General features: G+C 37.7%; 1 protein-coding gene across 1 annotated transcript; it reads right to left on the bottom strand.

Annotated features, from left to right (window-relative positions):
* Window positions 1–699: 699 nt before the first annotated feature.
* On the bottom strand, window positions 700–13,471 carry TMEM70 (transmembrane protein 70). Its single transcript, XM_004462466.5, has 3 exons — window positions 13,109–13,471; window positions 11,467–11,572; window positions 700–1,232 (listed from the first exon to the last, which is right to left on the bottom strand). Exons 1-3 carry the CDS (start codon window positions 13,289–13,291, stop codon window positions 775–777), a joined length of 747 nt encoding a protein of 248 aa, XP_004462523.1. The 5' UTR covers window positions 13,292–13,471; the 3' UTR covers window positions 700–774.
* Between the last annotated feature and the right edge of the window lie 3,009 nt (window positions 13,472–16,480).

Below are 16,480 nucleotides of genomic sequence, written 5' to 3'. Positions count from 1 at the left end.
TTTGAGAGCTCCTGCTCCTACCAGATGGCTGAAAAATATTTCAGAAGAATCAACTTCATTTTATAATTAGAAGTAAAAAGACTTAAATGAAAATGTTTGGTAAAGACACCAGAGATTACTATTTATAGAGGTAGTGTCCATCTACTCAGTACAAATGATTTCCCTACACTAATGGGATGTACCAAGAGAGGACCACACATGGACACAAATGGAACCATTGAAAACAAGACTACATAGGTCACAATTTCCTCTATAGCTAACTACACACTTAACTGTACATGGAGATTCTTATGGGCAATCATGACAGAGGAGTTAGGCAAAAACCTGTGTTCTGATACAAGGGAGACCAATTAACACTGCTTCCCATAATTTGTGAAGTTTTTAAACTACAGTTTTTAATGTGGGAAAAGATAAAATCGGCACACTTAAAAAATCCAAACACAAAGAATAAAGTAAATTACCCATTTGTTTTTGACTCATAATCCCAGCCTAGAGGCATCCACCCTTACTACATACAGCCTTTATAAAATCATCCATGCACATACCAGCACATATGAATATTCACATACTTTTAAAAAAATATACAAATGGTAGAATACATGTTTTTCAAATAAAACATAGAGGGACATCATTCTCTAAAAATTAAAAGTTCAATTTGATAGGGCCTCAAATTATTTTAAAAATTAGTCACTAACAATATAAAAGTAAAAACAATTTTATTATTATATACTGAACGATAAATCACACTTAAGCAGAAACATAAAGACAATAGATTCATTTCCTATCTTTAAGCTCTTCCTTTTCACTGGCTTCTTTCATATCAAAAGTAAATGGCTTGTCATAACCCATTAAATGGTTATAGTCTTCAGGGTTTGGAAAAAGCACAGGATTAACTAACAATGATTTTGTTTTAGCATAAAATGTGGTAAACACATGTGTGGTATCTGGAATCTTCACATCATCCTGATGAAACATTGTACTTGTTTCTGATAGCACAACATTATAAGTAATGGCCGTATAAGTGTCTGTTGCAGCCTCATGGTATAACCGAATGACATAGCCTTTTGTAATGAAGTGAAGCAGCACTGGGGTGATGACTGTAAAACTTCCTATGACACCATAAAATAAGACTTGCAGAGGCAGACTTCCAAATATAATATTATTTTGTGCAACGATGTATGGTAGAAATGCAAGGCTGATGGCACTTGTAGAATAAGAGAAACACTTGACACCTAAACGGGGGGAGGGGGGGAGAAGGAGAGGATTAATGCTTTCAAATTTTATAAAAGAATCATCTTTTCTACCTGTTTTTCTACCTTTCTCCTTAGTGTATCATCAAAACAACAAAATCAAAACACATATATAGGGAGCCGATGTGACTCAGTGGTTAGCGCTGACTTCCCACACATGAGGTCCTGGGTTCAATCCCTGGGCCTGGTACCTCAGGAAAAAAAGAAAAAAGAAAGAAGAAAAAAATATACAGTGGCTAATACATAACAGGCTCTGTTTTAAGCACTTTACATATTTATTTCATGAAACTTTTACAGAAAAGCACTACGAAGTAGATGATATCACCATCCCTATTTAACAGATTAGAAAACAAGGCACTTGCACAACATCACAGAGCTAGCTAACAGCAGAGCTGGGATCCAACCCCAGGAATTTGGCTCTAGAGTCTATGCCAGGATTATTACACTGCACTGCCTTTCCAGGTGGGAAATCTGCTTTAAGGTGAAATGTCCAGTACTTCATTTCACCAATAAAAGGTTAAATATAGCTCAAAGATCTTCATTAGAATACTATAGAAGCTGATTCCAGCAGATTAGCAAATCAAACTCTATTAACAAGCACTTCTACATAACTAATGTATAATGCTCAAATAAGAGGAACTTCATTTATCCAGCTAAGTGTCAAGGATCAAAACAGCAAATCACAAAGAATTAATATTGGTGGTTAAAAAACATATGGGTCAAGTGTATGAATTCTCTAGCAATGAAAGACTTAAGCTAGAACAGTGAGATACCATTTTTTAAAATTCTATTATCCCTCCCCCCCCCACCAAGATGTCTCCCTTACTTATTGCTTGTTTATTCTTTAGGTAGCCACTGGAAACCAAACCCAGGATCTCCCATGTGGGGGGTGGGCACCCAACAGCCTAGGCCACATCTAGGCCACATCTGCTCCCAAGATATCACATTAAAAAGTTTAAAGAATAAAAAATACTTTAAAATATAAACTTTCCTGAATTTTAACTTAAAGTTTTAACATGATCCAAATAAAAACAGCATCTGATTTTTTTAAAAAAGACATGTTGAGATCCTAGATAAGTTGATTATAAAGTTGATTACAAAGTTCATGTGGAGGAAGGAAAAAAAAGAGAAGAAGGGAGTTTGGCCCTAGCAATTGTTAAAATATAAAGACCCTATAATTAAAGGATGATTTACCAGGCTAGCAACACCTGAAACAATGGTCTAATATACAAATAGATCAATGGAGCAAAACAGAAAATCCAAAAATAAACCCAAGTACATATGATAATTTTGTATATAATAAAAGTTAGACTCTAAAATCAGTGGAGGAAAGGTGGACTTTTTAATAAGTGATTTGGAACAACTGAATAGCCACATAAAAGATCAAATTCAATCTTTCCACATACCATGTATCTGAAAAATTACAAATCATCCAAATATTTAAAAATAAAATCATGGAGGTACAAGAAGAAAACATCCATAAAACCCTTTATAGCCTGAGAATGGGAAAACGTTTCTAATTATGACCCTAAATACAAAAGCAATCAGGAGAAAGACTGATTGATTTAATTATGTAAAAAAAAGTATATGTTCATAATCATAAACAAAGTGAAAAGACAAATGAAAAATTGGATGCAACTTACATTACAAATCCATTAAAATAAAAATTTTCCTATAAAGATTCTCAGAATATGGGAAAAAAGACCAATATCCTAAAATAAACATGCAAGAGATATGAACAGATGATTCAGAGAAACAGAAATGCATTGACCCTTAAAAAGATCTCATTCATACTAAGAAACATGGACTTAAAACTATAGTAAGAGGGAAAGGGATGTGGCTCAAGTGATTGGGCTACTGTCTACCATATAGGAGGTCCAGGGTTCGATACCCAGGGTCTCCTGGTGAAGGCAAGCTGGCCTGCCTGGACAGCTGGCCTACATGGAGTGCTACCCCACAAAGAAGTGCTGCCCCATACAGGAGTGCTGGTCTGTATGGAGAGCTGGCACAGCAAGATGACACAACAAAAAAAGACAGAGGAGAGACAATAAGAGACATAGCAGACCAGGGAGCTGAGATGATGCAAGAGAATGAGCACCTCTCTCCCACTCCTGACAGTCCCAGGATCAGTTTCTGGAGCCACCTAAAGAGAATACAAGCAGACACCAAAGAACACACAGACACAGAAGAACACACAGCAAATGGACACAGACAGCAGATGGTGGAGGGGGCAGAATAAATAAATTTCATACATTAGTTAGTAATGCAAAACAGGGTAACTCCTAAGGAGGGAAAATTTGACAAGATCTAGCAAAATGGCATTTATGCTCTGGCCCAAGCAATCCCACTTCTAAGAATTCCTGTCAAACATAAACTAACACAAAAATGAAAATATGTGTGCATAACTGTTACAGGAACAAGAGCTCTGCATATTGTTATGGAGTGATTTCCAGGGTATACTGTTAAGTGGGAAAAGGAGAGCAGTGTGTTTAGTATAATACCATTTATCTGAGCCAAGGCAGCAGAGAATAGAATACATTCAAACAAACACGTCTATTTAATTATTTTAAGATTTATTTTATTTATCTTTCCTTCCCCGCCAGTGTTTTGTGCTTGCTGTCTACTCGTCATCATTTTTTTTTCTTTTTAGGAGGCACTGGGAACCAAACCAGGACCTCCCATGTGGTAGGCAGGCACACAAAGGCTTGAGCGACATCTGCTTCCCTGGTATTTTTTTAAAAAGGAAAATGAATCAAAATAGTTATCCATACACAAATAGGCAACAGGCGAGAAGGATTTTTTTGACTTTACAACCATGAGAATGCTGACATAATCATAAAGCAAAATTTAACTAAAATTGAAAAATTTTTAAAAAGCAATCTCTGAACACCAACCAAAATGAAATAAAAGAACATAACTATATATATCAAGGTGGTAGCTTAACTATACAAAGAATTATTTTAAATTACTTTTAAGCCCAGTAATTAAACTATACATTCCTAGTGAGCTATATCCTAAATAATATTTAATGATACTATACTGCTAGAATTGTTAAAATTACTTATATAGTAAGATAAAGCAAGCAAATTAATTATTTTAATGCCACTAGGAACAAGGTATTTAGTGGAAAAGAGATAAATTGAAGTAGTGAAATTTTAAAATACTATGTAGCAGTTTGATACCATTCCAAAAATAGGTATTAGATTATGTTTATAAACTGATCTGTTCCTCTGGGCATATTAGTTTGTATTAGATTCAGAGGTTTCACTTTTACTTGATTAAATTATGATTAAGGCTTTGATTCAGTCACATCAGTAGGACACTGAGTCCACTCCCCCTTAGTGGGCAGGGACTAACAGAGAAAAAGACATGGCAGAGACGAGAGTTGAAGTTTTTGATGCTGGAGGCCTGGGAAGTAAACACATAGAGAAGGAGATACGTGAGGAAAGAGAGAAGGCTCCATCAGACATGGCAGAGGTCCCAGGAAGAAAAACGAGCCTTTTGCCTGATAGTTCACAACTGGCCTTATGGAGAGAACAGAGCAGCTGAGCCCAGAGAGAGAAAGACTTATGCTAACCTACATCTGAGAAAGGAAGGAACCGGGACCACGGAGCCTTAGGAGGAAGGCTGAACTCTTGCAGAGACTGGCAGCCATCTTGCTCCAACACGTGGCAACAGACTTTGGTGAGGGAAGTAACTTAAGCTTTATGGCCTTGTGACTGTAAGCTTCTACCCCAAATAAATACCTTTTATAAATGCCAACAGATTTCTGGTACTCTGCATCAGCACTCCCTTGGCTGACTAATACACACTGTAATCTTAAATTGGAAATGTCAGTATGTAATTATTTTCTTCTTAAATATATATTTCCTAGCTCAGTCACTGACGACAGGCCTAGAAGCAACAACCAACCATATAAATGACCACCCCCAGAAACCAGACTGCCGTCTCTAAATAACATTCTTAAAGCAGAACAGAGACTGTTTGAGAAGTAGACAATTCCAATTCTGGGGGAGAAATTGTACAAGATGAAATTGGAATATCTTTTCATTGCAGAAAGCAAGGAAGCCATCATAGACTGCTAAGTGTGTCTGTAAGAGGATTCAGAGGAGTGAACGAGAAGGGGTACTCAATAGACAAGGATGAGGATCATGTGAGCATCTGATGGAATGATGATTTGCAATGGCTTCAAACACATCAAATATAATAACATCTTTGAATTAATAATGATCTTTTAAAAAAATGCATTGGTCACCTTTAGAGAATGCTGGGGCACCCATTCATCCCAAAAACTGTTACATGAAGGAGGAAAAAACAACCATTATTCTGCCTTTCCCATAAAAAACTTATTTCAAAATTCCCAAATAGTTGGTGAGGGAAAGTTATTTTTAATAGAATCCCAGTTAACAAATGCAAGGGAATGGGAGAAAAATCACCATCTTTCAACCCTTTATGAAATAATGGACCTAGACATGAATCATCAATTGCTTTACCACTAAGTGAAAGGATGACTGACCATGCCGGTGATACCTGAAACAATGAGCAATTATATGCATCCTGGTGTGATGTACTATAAGAACATAATATCACCTATGCAAGATGACTGCCATACACATACACACACACACAAAGAATCTAGGGAAGCTGACGTGGCTCAAGCAGCTGGGCACCCGCCTGTCACATGGAAGGTCCCAAGCTTGGTTCCTGGTGCCTCCAAAAGAAAACAAGCAAGAAAATGAGCAAGATAGCAAGCTGACAACTGGCTGGTGCAGCAAGATGACACAATGAGATGACATAACGAAGAATAACCATGAAGAAACACAATGAGAGACACAACGAGCAGGAGAAAAGGTGACTCAAGCCATTGGGCACCTCTCTCCTACATGTGAGGTCCTGGGTTCAGTTCCCAGTGCCTCCTAAAAAAATTTTAAAAAAGACAAGCACACAAAAAACAGACACAGAGAACAGAAAGTAAGTGCAAAACAATGAGGTAGAGGGTAAATAAATAAATAAATTAAAAAAAAAAAAAAAGAATCTAACTGGAAAATGACAATGCCTCTACATCTAATTACCAGTTCAAAGGAAACACAGGAAAGGGATATATTAAAAGACGCCATGGGGGATAAAAGCAGACAAATTCAGAATGTTGTAAATTTTTATCAAGAGTCATCATAAAATTATACCCTTTGGCCCAGTAATCCCACTTCTGGGATTTTATCCTTAAAAAAAAAAAAAAGTGGAAATATTTATGTTACAAATTGTTCATAAAATGTTGCTTATAGTACTAGAATATTGGGACTAATTTAATTGCCCATCCTAAATTGGGTACCTGCCCAACAGGAAAAATGATTAAATTTTAATATTTATATGATAGAATAATAGAATATTATTTAGCTATCTACAAAGATATATACAAAGATATTTGGTATGTTAAAAAATGCATTGAAAAAGAACTGGATAGAAATATGCTAAAATATCTACCTCTACATGGTAGAATTATTGGTGATTTTTTCCTATTTATACTTCTCTGTTTTAAACAAAAACCATATACTATTTTGCTAATCAGATAAAAAAAGATTTTAAGATATAGCTTTACTTAGCAAAGATAAATTAAGTGCTGTGTTAAAGTATATTGGGGAAGCAGATGTAGCTCAGTGGTTGAGCACCTTCTTTGCATGTATGAGGTCCCAGATTTTCATTCCCCAGTACCTCCTAAAAAAGAAAAAAAAAAAAAAGAATAAAGTAGACTGGGTATATTCAAATTAACAGAAAACTATTAATAAATATATGGTGTCAGAGAACCAAGACAACTCCAGATTTAAGACCTAATTCTCTACCATGTATCAATAATTTAAAAATATCTCCTTCCTCCCAGATGATATGACATTAATACACATGGGGGGAAGCAGATTTAGCTCAACTGACAGAGTGTCCACCTACCACATGGGAGGTCAGGGTTCAAACCCAGGGCCTCCTGGTCCATGTGGTGAGCTGGCCCACATGCAGTGCTGATGCGCACAAGGAGTGCCGTGCCACGAAGGGATGTCCCCCGCATAGGGGAGCCCCATGTGCAAGGAGTGCGCCCCTGCAAGGAGAGCCATCCCGCACGAAAAAAAATGCAGCCCACCCAGGAGTGGCGCCACACACAGAGCTGATGAAGCAAGATGACGCAACAAAGAGAGACACAGATTCCTGGTGCTGCTGCTAAGAATGCAGGCAGACACAGAAGAATACACAGAGAATGGACACAGAGAGCAGACAACAGGGAAGGGAAGGAAGGGGAGAGAAATAAATTTAAAACAATAAATCTTTAAAAACAAAAAAACACATGGGACACAATGGAGAGTGAGTTGTCTCCTTTGTAAAAACCAAAACAACTCAACCCTTTCCAACTAACTTTTTTTTTCCATTACTCTTGTCACATAAACTTTATCTTACTGGAGTTAAATACTATTTCTAAATACAATCTGGGCTTTCCTATATTTGTGCCTTTGCTCATACTACTTATATGCCTGGGATTCCCTTACTTCACATCTCTTCATGATTAAAGTCTACTCATCTTAAGAGATCCAGCTAAAATGCCATCCCTATCAGGCCCTTTCTGTTCCTTCTCTCTCCTTAATCTAAAAATGATTTATCTGTTTCCTGAACTCTCTATTATGAACTATATTTACCTTGACTTTCTTACAAGGTTCTAAGATTCTAGAGGACAAGATCTACTTCATCTTTGAGTAACATCCCTCATCCAAAGCCCCTAAAACAATGTATAGCAAGTTATGACATCAGTAATTCTTTTTGTGGCTGAATTTATAATAACTGTCAACTAAAATGCCAAATACTTTTAGACTAGGAGTCATTTAACAGAGAACCTGCAAGAATGGTACCTCTGTCTTAATGTCTCTCCTTCTTAGAAACACATAGGGCAATGCCTCGTAAGTATACAGAGGGATTTTCCATTAATAATACTATTGAAATAACTGAAACATCGAACCCCTTTAATAAGTTACAATTCTAGAATTTTGAGCATCATGGATAGCTATATGCTTCCTCAAATTTTACATCCTACCCCCACCAAATTAACCCTATTAAATTCTTCCTATTTCCAGAATGCAGAATGAAATAAACCAAAAAATATTCCCTGAATTTGAAGGAATGTGTCTCTACTAAGATGGAAGGGTACCATAGAGATCACTGTTAAAACACATCTGGGAGAACAGGTATAGCTCAGTGGTTGATAACCTGCTTCCCATGTAAGAGATCCTAGGTTCAATCCCCAGTACCTCCTAAAAACAAACAAACAAACCAAAAAAAAACCACATAGATCTCAATGGCATCAACCCAGGTATGCCTATGAAAGTATGAAGCTATTATGTACCCCAGAAAAATCATGTTCTTAAAGCTAATTAATTCTTGTGAGTGTAAACCTATTGCAAGTAGGTCCTTTCAATTAAGTTACTTAAGTTAAGGGCCTTTTCATTAGGTTACTTCAGTTAGGATGTGCCCCAGCGTGGGTCTTAATCCTCTTACTGGAGTCCTTTATAAATGGGATGAGATCAGAGAAAGAGAGAAAGCCGTGGAAGCCAGAAGCCAGAAGCCAGAAGCAACAAAACCCAGAGGAGTGCAGGACCAATGGCAACCAATCTTCAGGAAGATATCCTGATGATGCCTTGATTTGGACATTTTCATGGCCGCAGAACTGTACGCTTGTAAGCAAATAAATGCCCATTGTGAAGGCCAACCCATTTCTGCATTTCAGAGCCTAGCAGACTAAAATACTCATTAATTTCATAGGTCAACTTCATTAGGTTATGATGTCCAGTTATTTGGTCAGGCACTGGCCTGCTTAATGTGAGGGTATTTTGAAATGGGATTTGTATCTATGACTTGTTGATTGGTCTGCAAACAAAGGAGATAACCCTCAGCAATGTGAGAGGTGTCCTCATATAATCACTTGGAGATCTTAAAAACAGAACTGAAAATTTCAGAGATTAGAAGAGAAATTCAGAATCAACTGCAGCATTGGCTCTGCCCAGAACTTCCAGCCAGCCAGCTAGCTTCCTCTGGGGAATTCAGACTGAGCACTTCAATATTACCATTATTGGAGTTTCTATCTTGCAGCCTGCCCTACAGAGTTTAGATTTGCCAGCCCCCAATTCCTTATAGTAAATCTCTTATTTAATACATCTTATCTAATAATATGTATTAATCTCTCATTCACACACACACATACACACACACAATTGGTTCTGTTTCTCTGAAGAAATCTAACACACCAGGTATGAGATCCAACACCAGGTTCAATTGCCTGCTCATATATTGAGCATCTGAAGAAATTTCTAACCACCTAAAATTCATTATTCCTACAACTTACTTCAGAATTACACTTAATGGTAATTATAACCTATCATTATTCCTAAAACATTTCAAAATTCTACTTTAAAAATGCTCTATTTTAATGTCACATACTTAAGAACTTAAGAGATTTTCAACATATATTTTAGCTGACCCACTTGACACCAGCAAGATCAAAAATACAAATGCAAATGTGGGTGTTAAAATCCTGTGGCAGTACAGTTATAAGGTAATCCTCCAGGTGTTTCAGGATATACATTTCTTTTTTAAATATTAAAATGTAATGCAATCTCAGGGAACTTGCATTCTAAGTTCTTCTAACTTTCCCTACTAAATTATGATCTAAGGAAATATCTATAAACTTGGGAGATATTTAACACAGTCTTCTCCCTGACCATGATCTAATTCTCCTCTACCACACAGTCTGCTCCTTGACCATGCTCTAATTCTCCTCTACCACTTGGAAAAACCACTGAATAAATGTGTGTTGAAAATTCTAAGATGACCTGAAAAAAATGTATAATTTATATATTTTTCAATTATATAAGTATTAAATATTCATTTAATTTAGAAACAAATAAAAAGTTTCCCTATCTGTTCCCTACAGGCAACTACTCTTAAAGAGACATCCTGGGAAGCAGATGTGGCTCAAGCAATTGGGCTCCTGCTGCCTACCACCACATGGGAGGTCTGTGGTTTGCCAGGTACCTCCTAAAAAAGACAGCAAGATGGCACAATGAGCAGGCACAGCAAGCTAACACAAGAGACACAAGGAGGGAAACGGACTTTGGCCCAGTGGTTAGGGCGTCCGTCTACCATATGGGAGGTCCGGGGTTCAAACCCCGGGCCTCCTTGACCCGTGTGGAGCTGGCCATGTGCAGAGCTGATGCGCGCAAGGAGTGCCGTGCCACGCAAGGGTGTCCCCCGCGTGGGGGAGCCCCACGCGCAAGGAGTGCACCCGTGAGGAAAGCCGCCCAGCGTGAAAAGAAAGAGCAGCCTGCCCAGGAATGGCGCCGCCCACACTTCCCGTGCTGCTGACGACAACAGAAGCGGACAAAGAAACAAGATGCAGCAAATAGACACCAAGAACAGACAACCAGGGGAGGGGGGGAAATTAAATAAATAAAATAAATCTTTAAAAAAAAAAAAAAAGAGAGAGACACAAGGAGAAAAACATAATGAGACATAGCAAAGCAGGAAGCAGAGGTTCCAAGAGTCTCCTAAAAAGGAAAAGCAGGACGGCGAGCTGGTGCAACAGGCAGGCATGGTAAGCTGATATGGCAAGATCACACAACAAGAGACATAAGAGAAAAACATAACAAGACACAACCAAAGCAGGGAACAGAGGTAGCTTAAGTGATTAGGTGTCTTCCTTCCACATTGGAAGTTCTGGGTCTAGTTCCTGGCATCTCCTAAAAAACAAAGAAGATGAGCAGACACAGCAATTGCAAACAATGAGGGGGTGTGGAGAGATGAATAAAATAAATCTTAAGACAAAAACCAAAAAACCCCACCCAAAAAACAAAGGCTTCCTCCCACATTTTTTCTCTGCATATTCAAATATCACACAAATATACAATTTTTTGCTGTTGTTAAACATTACAAGAAAGAGGTGACCAAAGGATGGAAGCTTGACTGCCTAGTCATAAGCTCTCAAATTCATAACACTGCCTTCAAAAATCCTTTTAAAATCATTAAAAAAGGCAAACACCTTAATCTCTATATCTTAACAGGCCTAGAGAAAAAAAACTACAACTTTTTAAATTGCAATTAAGAGACTCTAAAATAGGTAACATATGCTAAAAGTGTAGATTTTACAATTAAAAGAAAAAATGAGAAAATACCCTCCATTATGATTACCCACCAAATACTGTTCGAGCCAGATTCCCAGTATAAATCAACCTTCCATCTTCTGATTTTTCTGGTTGTGTATGTAAGCACGAAACACATCCTTCCCAACAAAAAGGGATCTGTTGAAACAGAGACAATTATAATGTGAGTACATCATTTGTGTTTTCAGACCAACTTTTATTTTTAAAAATATAATGGAAAGTAAAACTTGTCACATGAGATGACATAGGAAATGTCCCAAATAAACAATCCAGGTAAAAAAAATCAAACTAAGAGACTGGATTTCCATAATTCCAGTCACAAGTAGAAAAGAGCTAAATTGGAGCTTAAAGACGTGAGTTTTAATCCCAACTCTGCAGCTTTTTAGATCTAGAAAATTTTAATTTACTAGTTTAGGGTTTAGGGAAATCATTTCTTCTATTCCACTGTTAAATAAGAACATGGCTCTCATATGACTGTCTTAAAGATTTAAATGCATTACCTTTCAAAAAATAAATTTTAGTACAATAATGGAAGTAAAACACTGTGCAAATACGGCATTTTTAAAATCCCTACCGCTTAATACTTAAAAGAACTATACTATAGCTAGTACCAAAAAAAAAAAAAAGAGCGAGCATGCAAATATTTCTAATAGGACTCGTAAATATCTTGCAACCCTGGTTCCTTAGCCATTAGGAAAAAATTTTACTTGAAATCCTACATCAAATTTCACAGAAATAAAGAGGTCTCCCAACGTCTAAAATGAATTATATAAAAAAGAAAGAAGGCATGCAGATTTTTGTCAAGTGCCTTCTTTTCTGTATCAACTGAAAAAAAAAAAAAAAAGAATTATACAGCACAGTCCAAAATGTATTAAGGTGACCAAAAAGTTTTTTGGTAACGGATGGTGGTGATGGTAGAACACTGCCAATGTAATTATATCAATGGATTATTTACCACAATTTATCATTATTATTTTTAATGTAGAAAAACATGCCTAATTTTTAGGTAGAAATTTAATTAGATTGCAATTCCCATTTAGGCGTTTCTTCCAAGTTTCAAAGAGGCTTGCCATTCCTGACATTTTAGACGGCAGGATTAGAATTTGATTTATTCAAATTAAAATGACACTTCGGATGAATTAATTATATGCTTTATTATTATGTATCAATAAAACTTTGTTTAAAAATTTAAAATGAAAGGGTTATGGTCCAGATTCTCTCTTCCCCATGGGCTAAAAAGAATTCCTAAATATGGAACCACCTAATAAAAATTAGAGTAGACTCAAAGTTAGGTTATCCAGGTTCTCTCGGTTCTGTCCCCAGGTGATGAATCCAATCCCGTCTTTGCACACTTTTAGAGCTTCCGCGCCGGTGCAAAAAAAGAACATAAACCGAGTGATCCCTACCCACTGGATTTGCAACCACTATATGAAGCGCCTAGGACCTTCCAGAAAATAGAATCACTTTCCCACGGGTACTCCTGGACACTCAGAATTTTTCGAGGCCTCAGGTTGCCACTTCCGTCAGTCTCGCAAAGGGTCCCTTCGCACTAGAGCCGCAGAGCAAGCGGGAGTGGAAGTCGCTGAGAGTTGCGGGCCTCTCCAGGCCCGAGGCTACGCCCAACACCCCCTGGGCCCACGCCCGCCCAGGCCCGCGAGCACTTGGAACGCAAACCTGTGCTCGCGCGGGACGCCGGAGAAGCCCCATGGCTCCCCGCAACCCCACGCTCCCGCTGCCGACCGGCACTGAGGCGGCCGCCCTGGAGCCGCGGAGCGCGACGGCCGCCCAGGGCGTCACTCTCTTCCGACCGAGCCGCAGTCCGGCCGCCCACGCGCCACTTAACGCCAGAACCAGCATCCCGCTTGCGAAAAGCGGCGCTAACAGCCCCGCGGCAGCAGCCTTAACACCGAGTTCCAAGGCCTCTCGCGACCCCGGCCTGGTCTGCCTCCGCCCCGCCCCCTAGGGGTCGCGGCGCCGCAGCCCGCGCGTGCGCGGAATATACGGCCGGCCTGCAACCTTTCCGACACGTGCGTTCCTGTGCACCGAGCTCTGCGCCCGCCTGGCGGCACTCTGGCTCTGAAGAGCCGCACGCGCCCAGTCAGTGCGCAGCTTCCGGTGCCTGGAGTTTGGCGCCCTTTATGACAGGAGGTCCAGAAGGGAGAACAGTGTGAGGACAAAGCCTGGGAGCCAGGAATGAATCGTATACTCTCGTGGCAGTTATTTTTCTGGATCCCTAAAAATAGTTTCCTTCGCGAAAAATGATTCTACCTTAATGACACAGGAGTAATAATTTATACGAGTTGAACAAAAATGAAGGATGATTTAATTCAGCCGGTGGGTTAGTATAAAATAAACAGAAGTTGTTCATATAGTCCTGATACTTATCAAATTTTGTCTTAATCTTTCACAGCCATATGCACATTCGTTCATTTACCTGTTGAGGAGGCAGGTATTGAACGCTTTGCCAGGCACTATGCAAGGAGCAGAGAAAGATGCCCAGTAAAATGGGGAATCCACGATGATCACATTGTAGTGGAAGAAAAGGACCTAAAAATAAATTAGAACATAATGCTGTAATATAACTGAAGTATACCAAAAAGCAAAATACTGTAGAAGTCCAAAGAACATTATTAATTGGCCTAAAACTGTTGAAAGCCTTCATTCACATTCAGCTGAGTTTTGGAGGATATGCATCCAACTGGTAGAGACAATTTTGTTTACTACTGTATCAGCGCTATCACTGCTTTGATTTGGCATGTTATTTGTAGAGAAGAGGAACAGGGCTACAGCCCACAACAGAGGTTCTTAACCTTTTCTGTTCCACAGACCCCTTTGCCAGTCAGGTGGAAACCAGAGACCTCTAAGTCCACACTATATTGTGTATTATTTAATAAATACATCACACCCGAGTCAACATGTCCCCACAAGAATAATGTTTTTTTAAATTTCAATTCAAGCTCAGGGACCCCTGGTTAAGAACCCCATGGGCTAAAGTAATACAGTCACTTTGCTAATTCCAAAATTGAGTATACTTTTTTTGGATAGCCAAAAGGATAAACTGACATTACTTCTTATGAATAGTTTTATTTTCTTAAAGTTATCATCTATTACATTCTAAAAACTAGTAATTTGTGTACGAAGAACATCCATTATCCATTATTTTACTGATATATAAACTTTGCATATAATGAAGTGTTTTCCTTTAATATATTGAGAGAATCTGAATTATTTTTATCTCTGTCAAGCTTAGTTTCTTCCTGCAAATACTGGAAGCATATGGGAATAATAACATTTGGTCTATTTCTCAAGGTTTCTAAATAGTTGAATGAAATCATATTCTAAAAACTCTGTGCTATAGAATTACATGGAATTGTTATTTATGTTTAAATGGATTTCCCAATTTTAGTAATTTAGAGACATTTGTTGAATATAAACTATTTGAATGGATTTTAGAATGATACTAAAACTACTGAAAACAAACAACAAAAAAACCCTGATTCCCCATTCTGTTACCTAAGAGGTTCCATTGGCTGAGAAAATTTGAGTATTTATAACATTAAATAGCAAATGGATATCACTTTTAAAAAGTACAACCACTACTATGGTATGCAACTTTTCTTTTTCAGCTGTCTTTCTTTTCCCCAACCACCAGCCTCTTTCCTTCTTTTAAGGTAGACTTAAAAGCAGAATGGCACACTGGAAAAGAAAGAAAGAAAAAAGATTGGCAAGGTTAGTACAGTGAGATAAACCATAAAAACTTCTTTATACATTATTGGTGGAAATCATAAACTGGGAGAATCTTTCCAGAAAAGAATTTGCCAACAGATGATCAAGATATTTCAAAACGTTCATATCCTAAAGAAATAATCAGAAACATGGTTGAAAATTTGTGCACAGAGATTACTTAATGCATAGCATTATCTATAAGATTTTAAAAATGGAAATGAGGTAAATGTTCAACAGTAAAGAAATATGTATGTTAATCATGGAACATTTACACAGTATAATTCTATATAGCCATGTAAAATGGATGTTCATTGAGGTTTTGGTCATTGCAGTTTGTTAAGTTGAAAAGTAAATAGTATACAAAACCATCTACACAAAAAAATGCATAGAAACACCAAGCTTATGTACAACTTATGCATTTTTCTATATTATGTTTATAAAAATAAATACATGTAAAAATAAAATAAAATTCTATACAAAAGAAAAAAAAAGAGGACTAAATTAGATTCTAGTCCTAAATCTTTTTTTTTTTTTTTTTTGGTTTTTATAAAGGGTATTTATTTGGGGTAGGAGCTTATAGATACCAGGCCATAAAGCATAAATTACTTCCCTCACCAAAGTCTATTTGGAGCAAGACGGCTGCCAAGGTCTGTGAAGGTTGGGGCTTCCTGGGTTCCTACGTTCCTGGGCTTGCTTTCCTCTGGGTTCAAGGTTCCTTTCTTCCTGGGGCTGGCTTCTCTTTCCTCTGTGTGCTGACTTCCCAGGGCTCCAGTTTAAGTCTTCAGTATCAAACTCCAACATCAAAACTCCAACATCAGAAACCCTAGTCCTAAATCTAACATTAGCTAGACTCAGTATCTTCACCTGGAAAACTGTCGTTTTCTGAGCAGCTAATATAGTGATCTTGTAGTAGTGATAATACAATGAGAAAAGGGAGACATGTAGAAAAGGAAAAAAATGAGGAAACTAAAGAAGAAAAGATAGGATTGAAAATGTGCCCACAATCCAGTCTTCTACACCCTCCCCCTCCAATTGTAATTTGAGCTGTCTTTACAACAAACCACTTTGTTTTTTAATGATTTTTGCAAAGGCTTTGAAAAATTAAATCAGGACAGTCTGTTCATTTCTTGCAATTCTAAAAAGCAATGCAAAAACAAACAAACAAAAAAGCAATGCATATTATCTGTCAAATAACTAAAAATACCTTTCAGGCTAAAGTCATTAATTGATTTAAGAAGCTGTGCATAGCCTTCATCTATTTTCCCTTTGTTGATCTTTTTACACAACAATGCCTAGTTGAATACATTGTAATGGTGAAGG

The sequence above is a fragment of the Dasypus novemcinctus genome, chromosome 14, assembly GCF_030445035.2.
Source record: "Dasypus novemcinctus isolate mDasNov1 chromosome 14, mDasNov1.1.hap2, whole genome shotgun sequence".
Classification (NCBI taxonomy): Eukaryota; Metazoa; Chordata; class Mammalia; order Cingulata; family Dasypodidae; genus Dasypus; species Dasypus novemcinctus.
This window is presented reverse-complemented; position numbering and strand designations above follow the sequence as displayed.

Excerpts from the sequence above, each read along its gene's own strand:
- TMEM70 (XM_004462466.5), bottom strand. The coding sequence starts at position 13,291 with ATGCTGGTTCTGGCGTTAAGTGGCGCGTGGGCGGCCGGACTGCGGCTC. Across the intron at positions 11,573-13,108 it reads GGCGTCCCGCGCGAGCACAG|ATCCCTTTTTGTTGGGAAGG; the intron begins GTTTGCGTTCCA and ends CTGTTTCAACAG. Across the intron at positions 1,233-11,466 it reads TCTGGCTCGAACAGTATTTG|GTGTCAAGTGTTTCTCTTAT; the intron begins GTGGGTAATCAT and ends CCCCCCGTTTAG.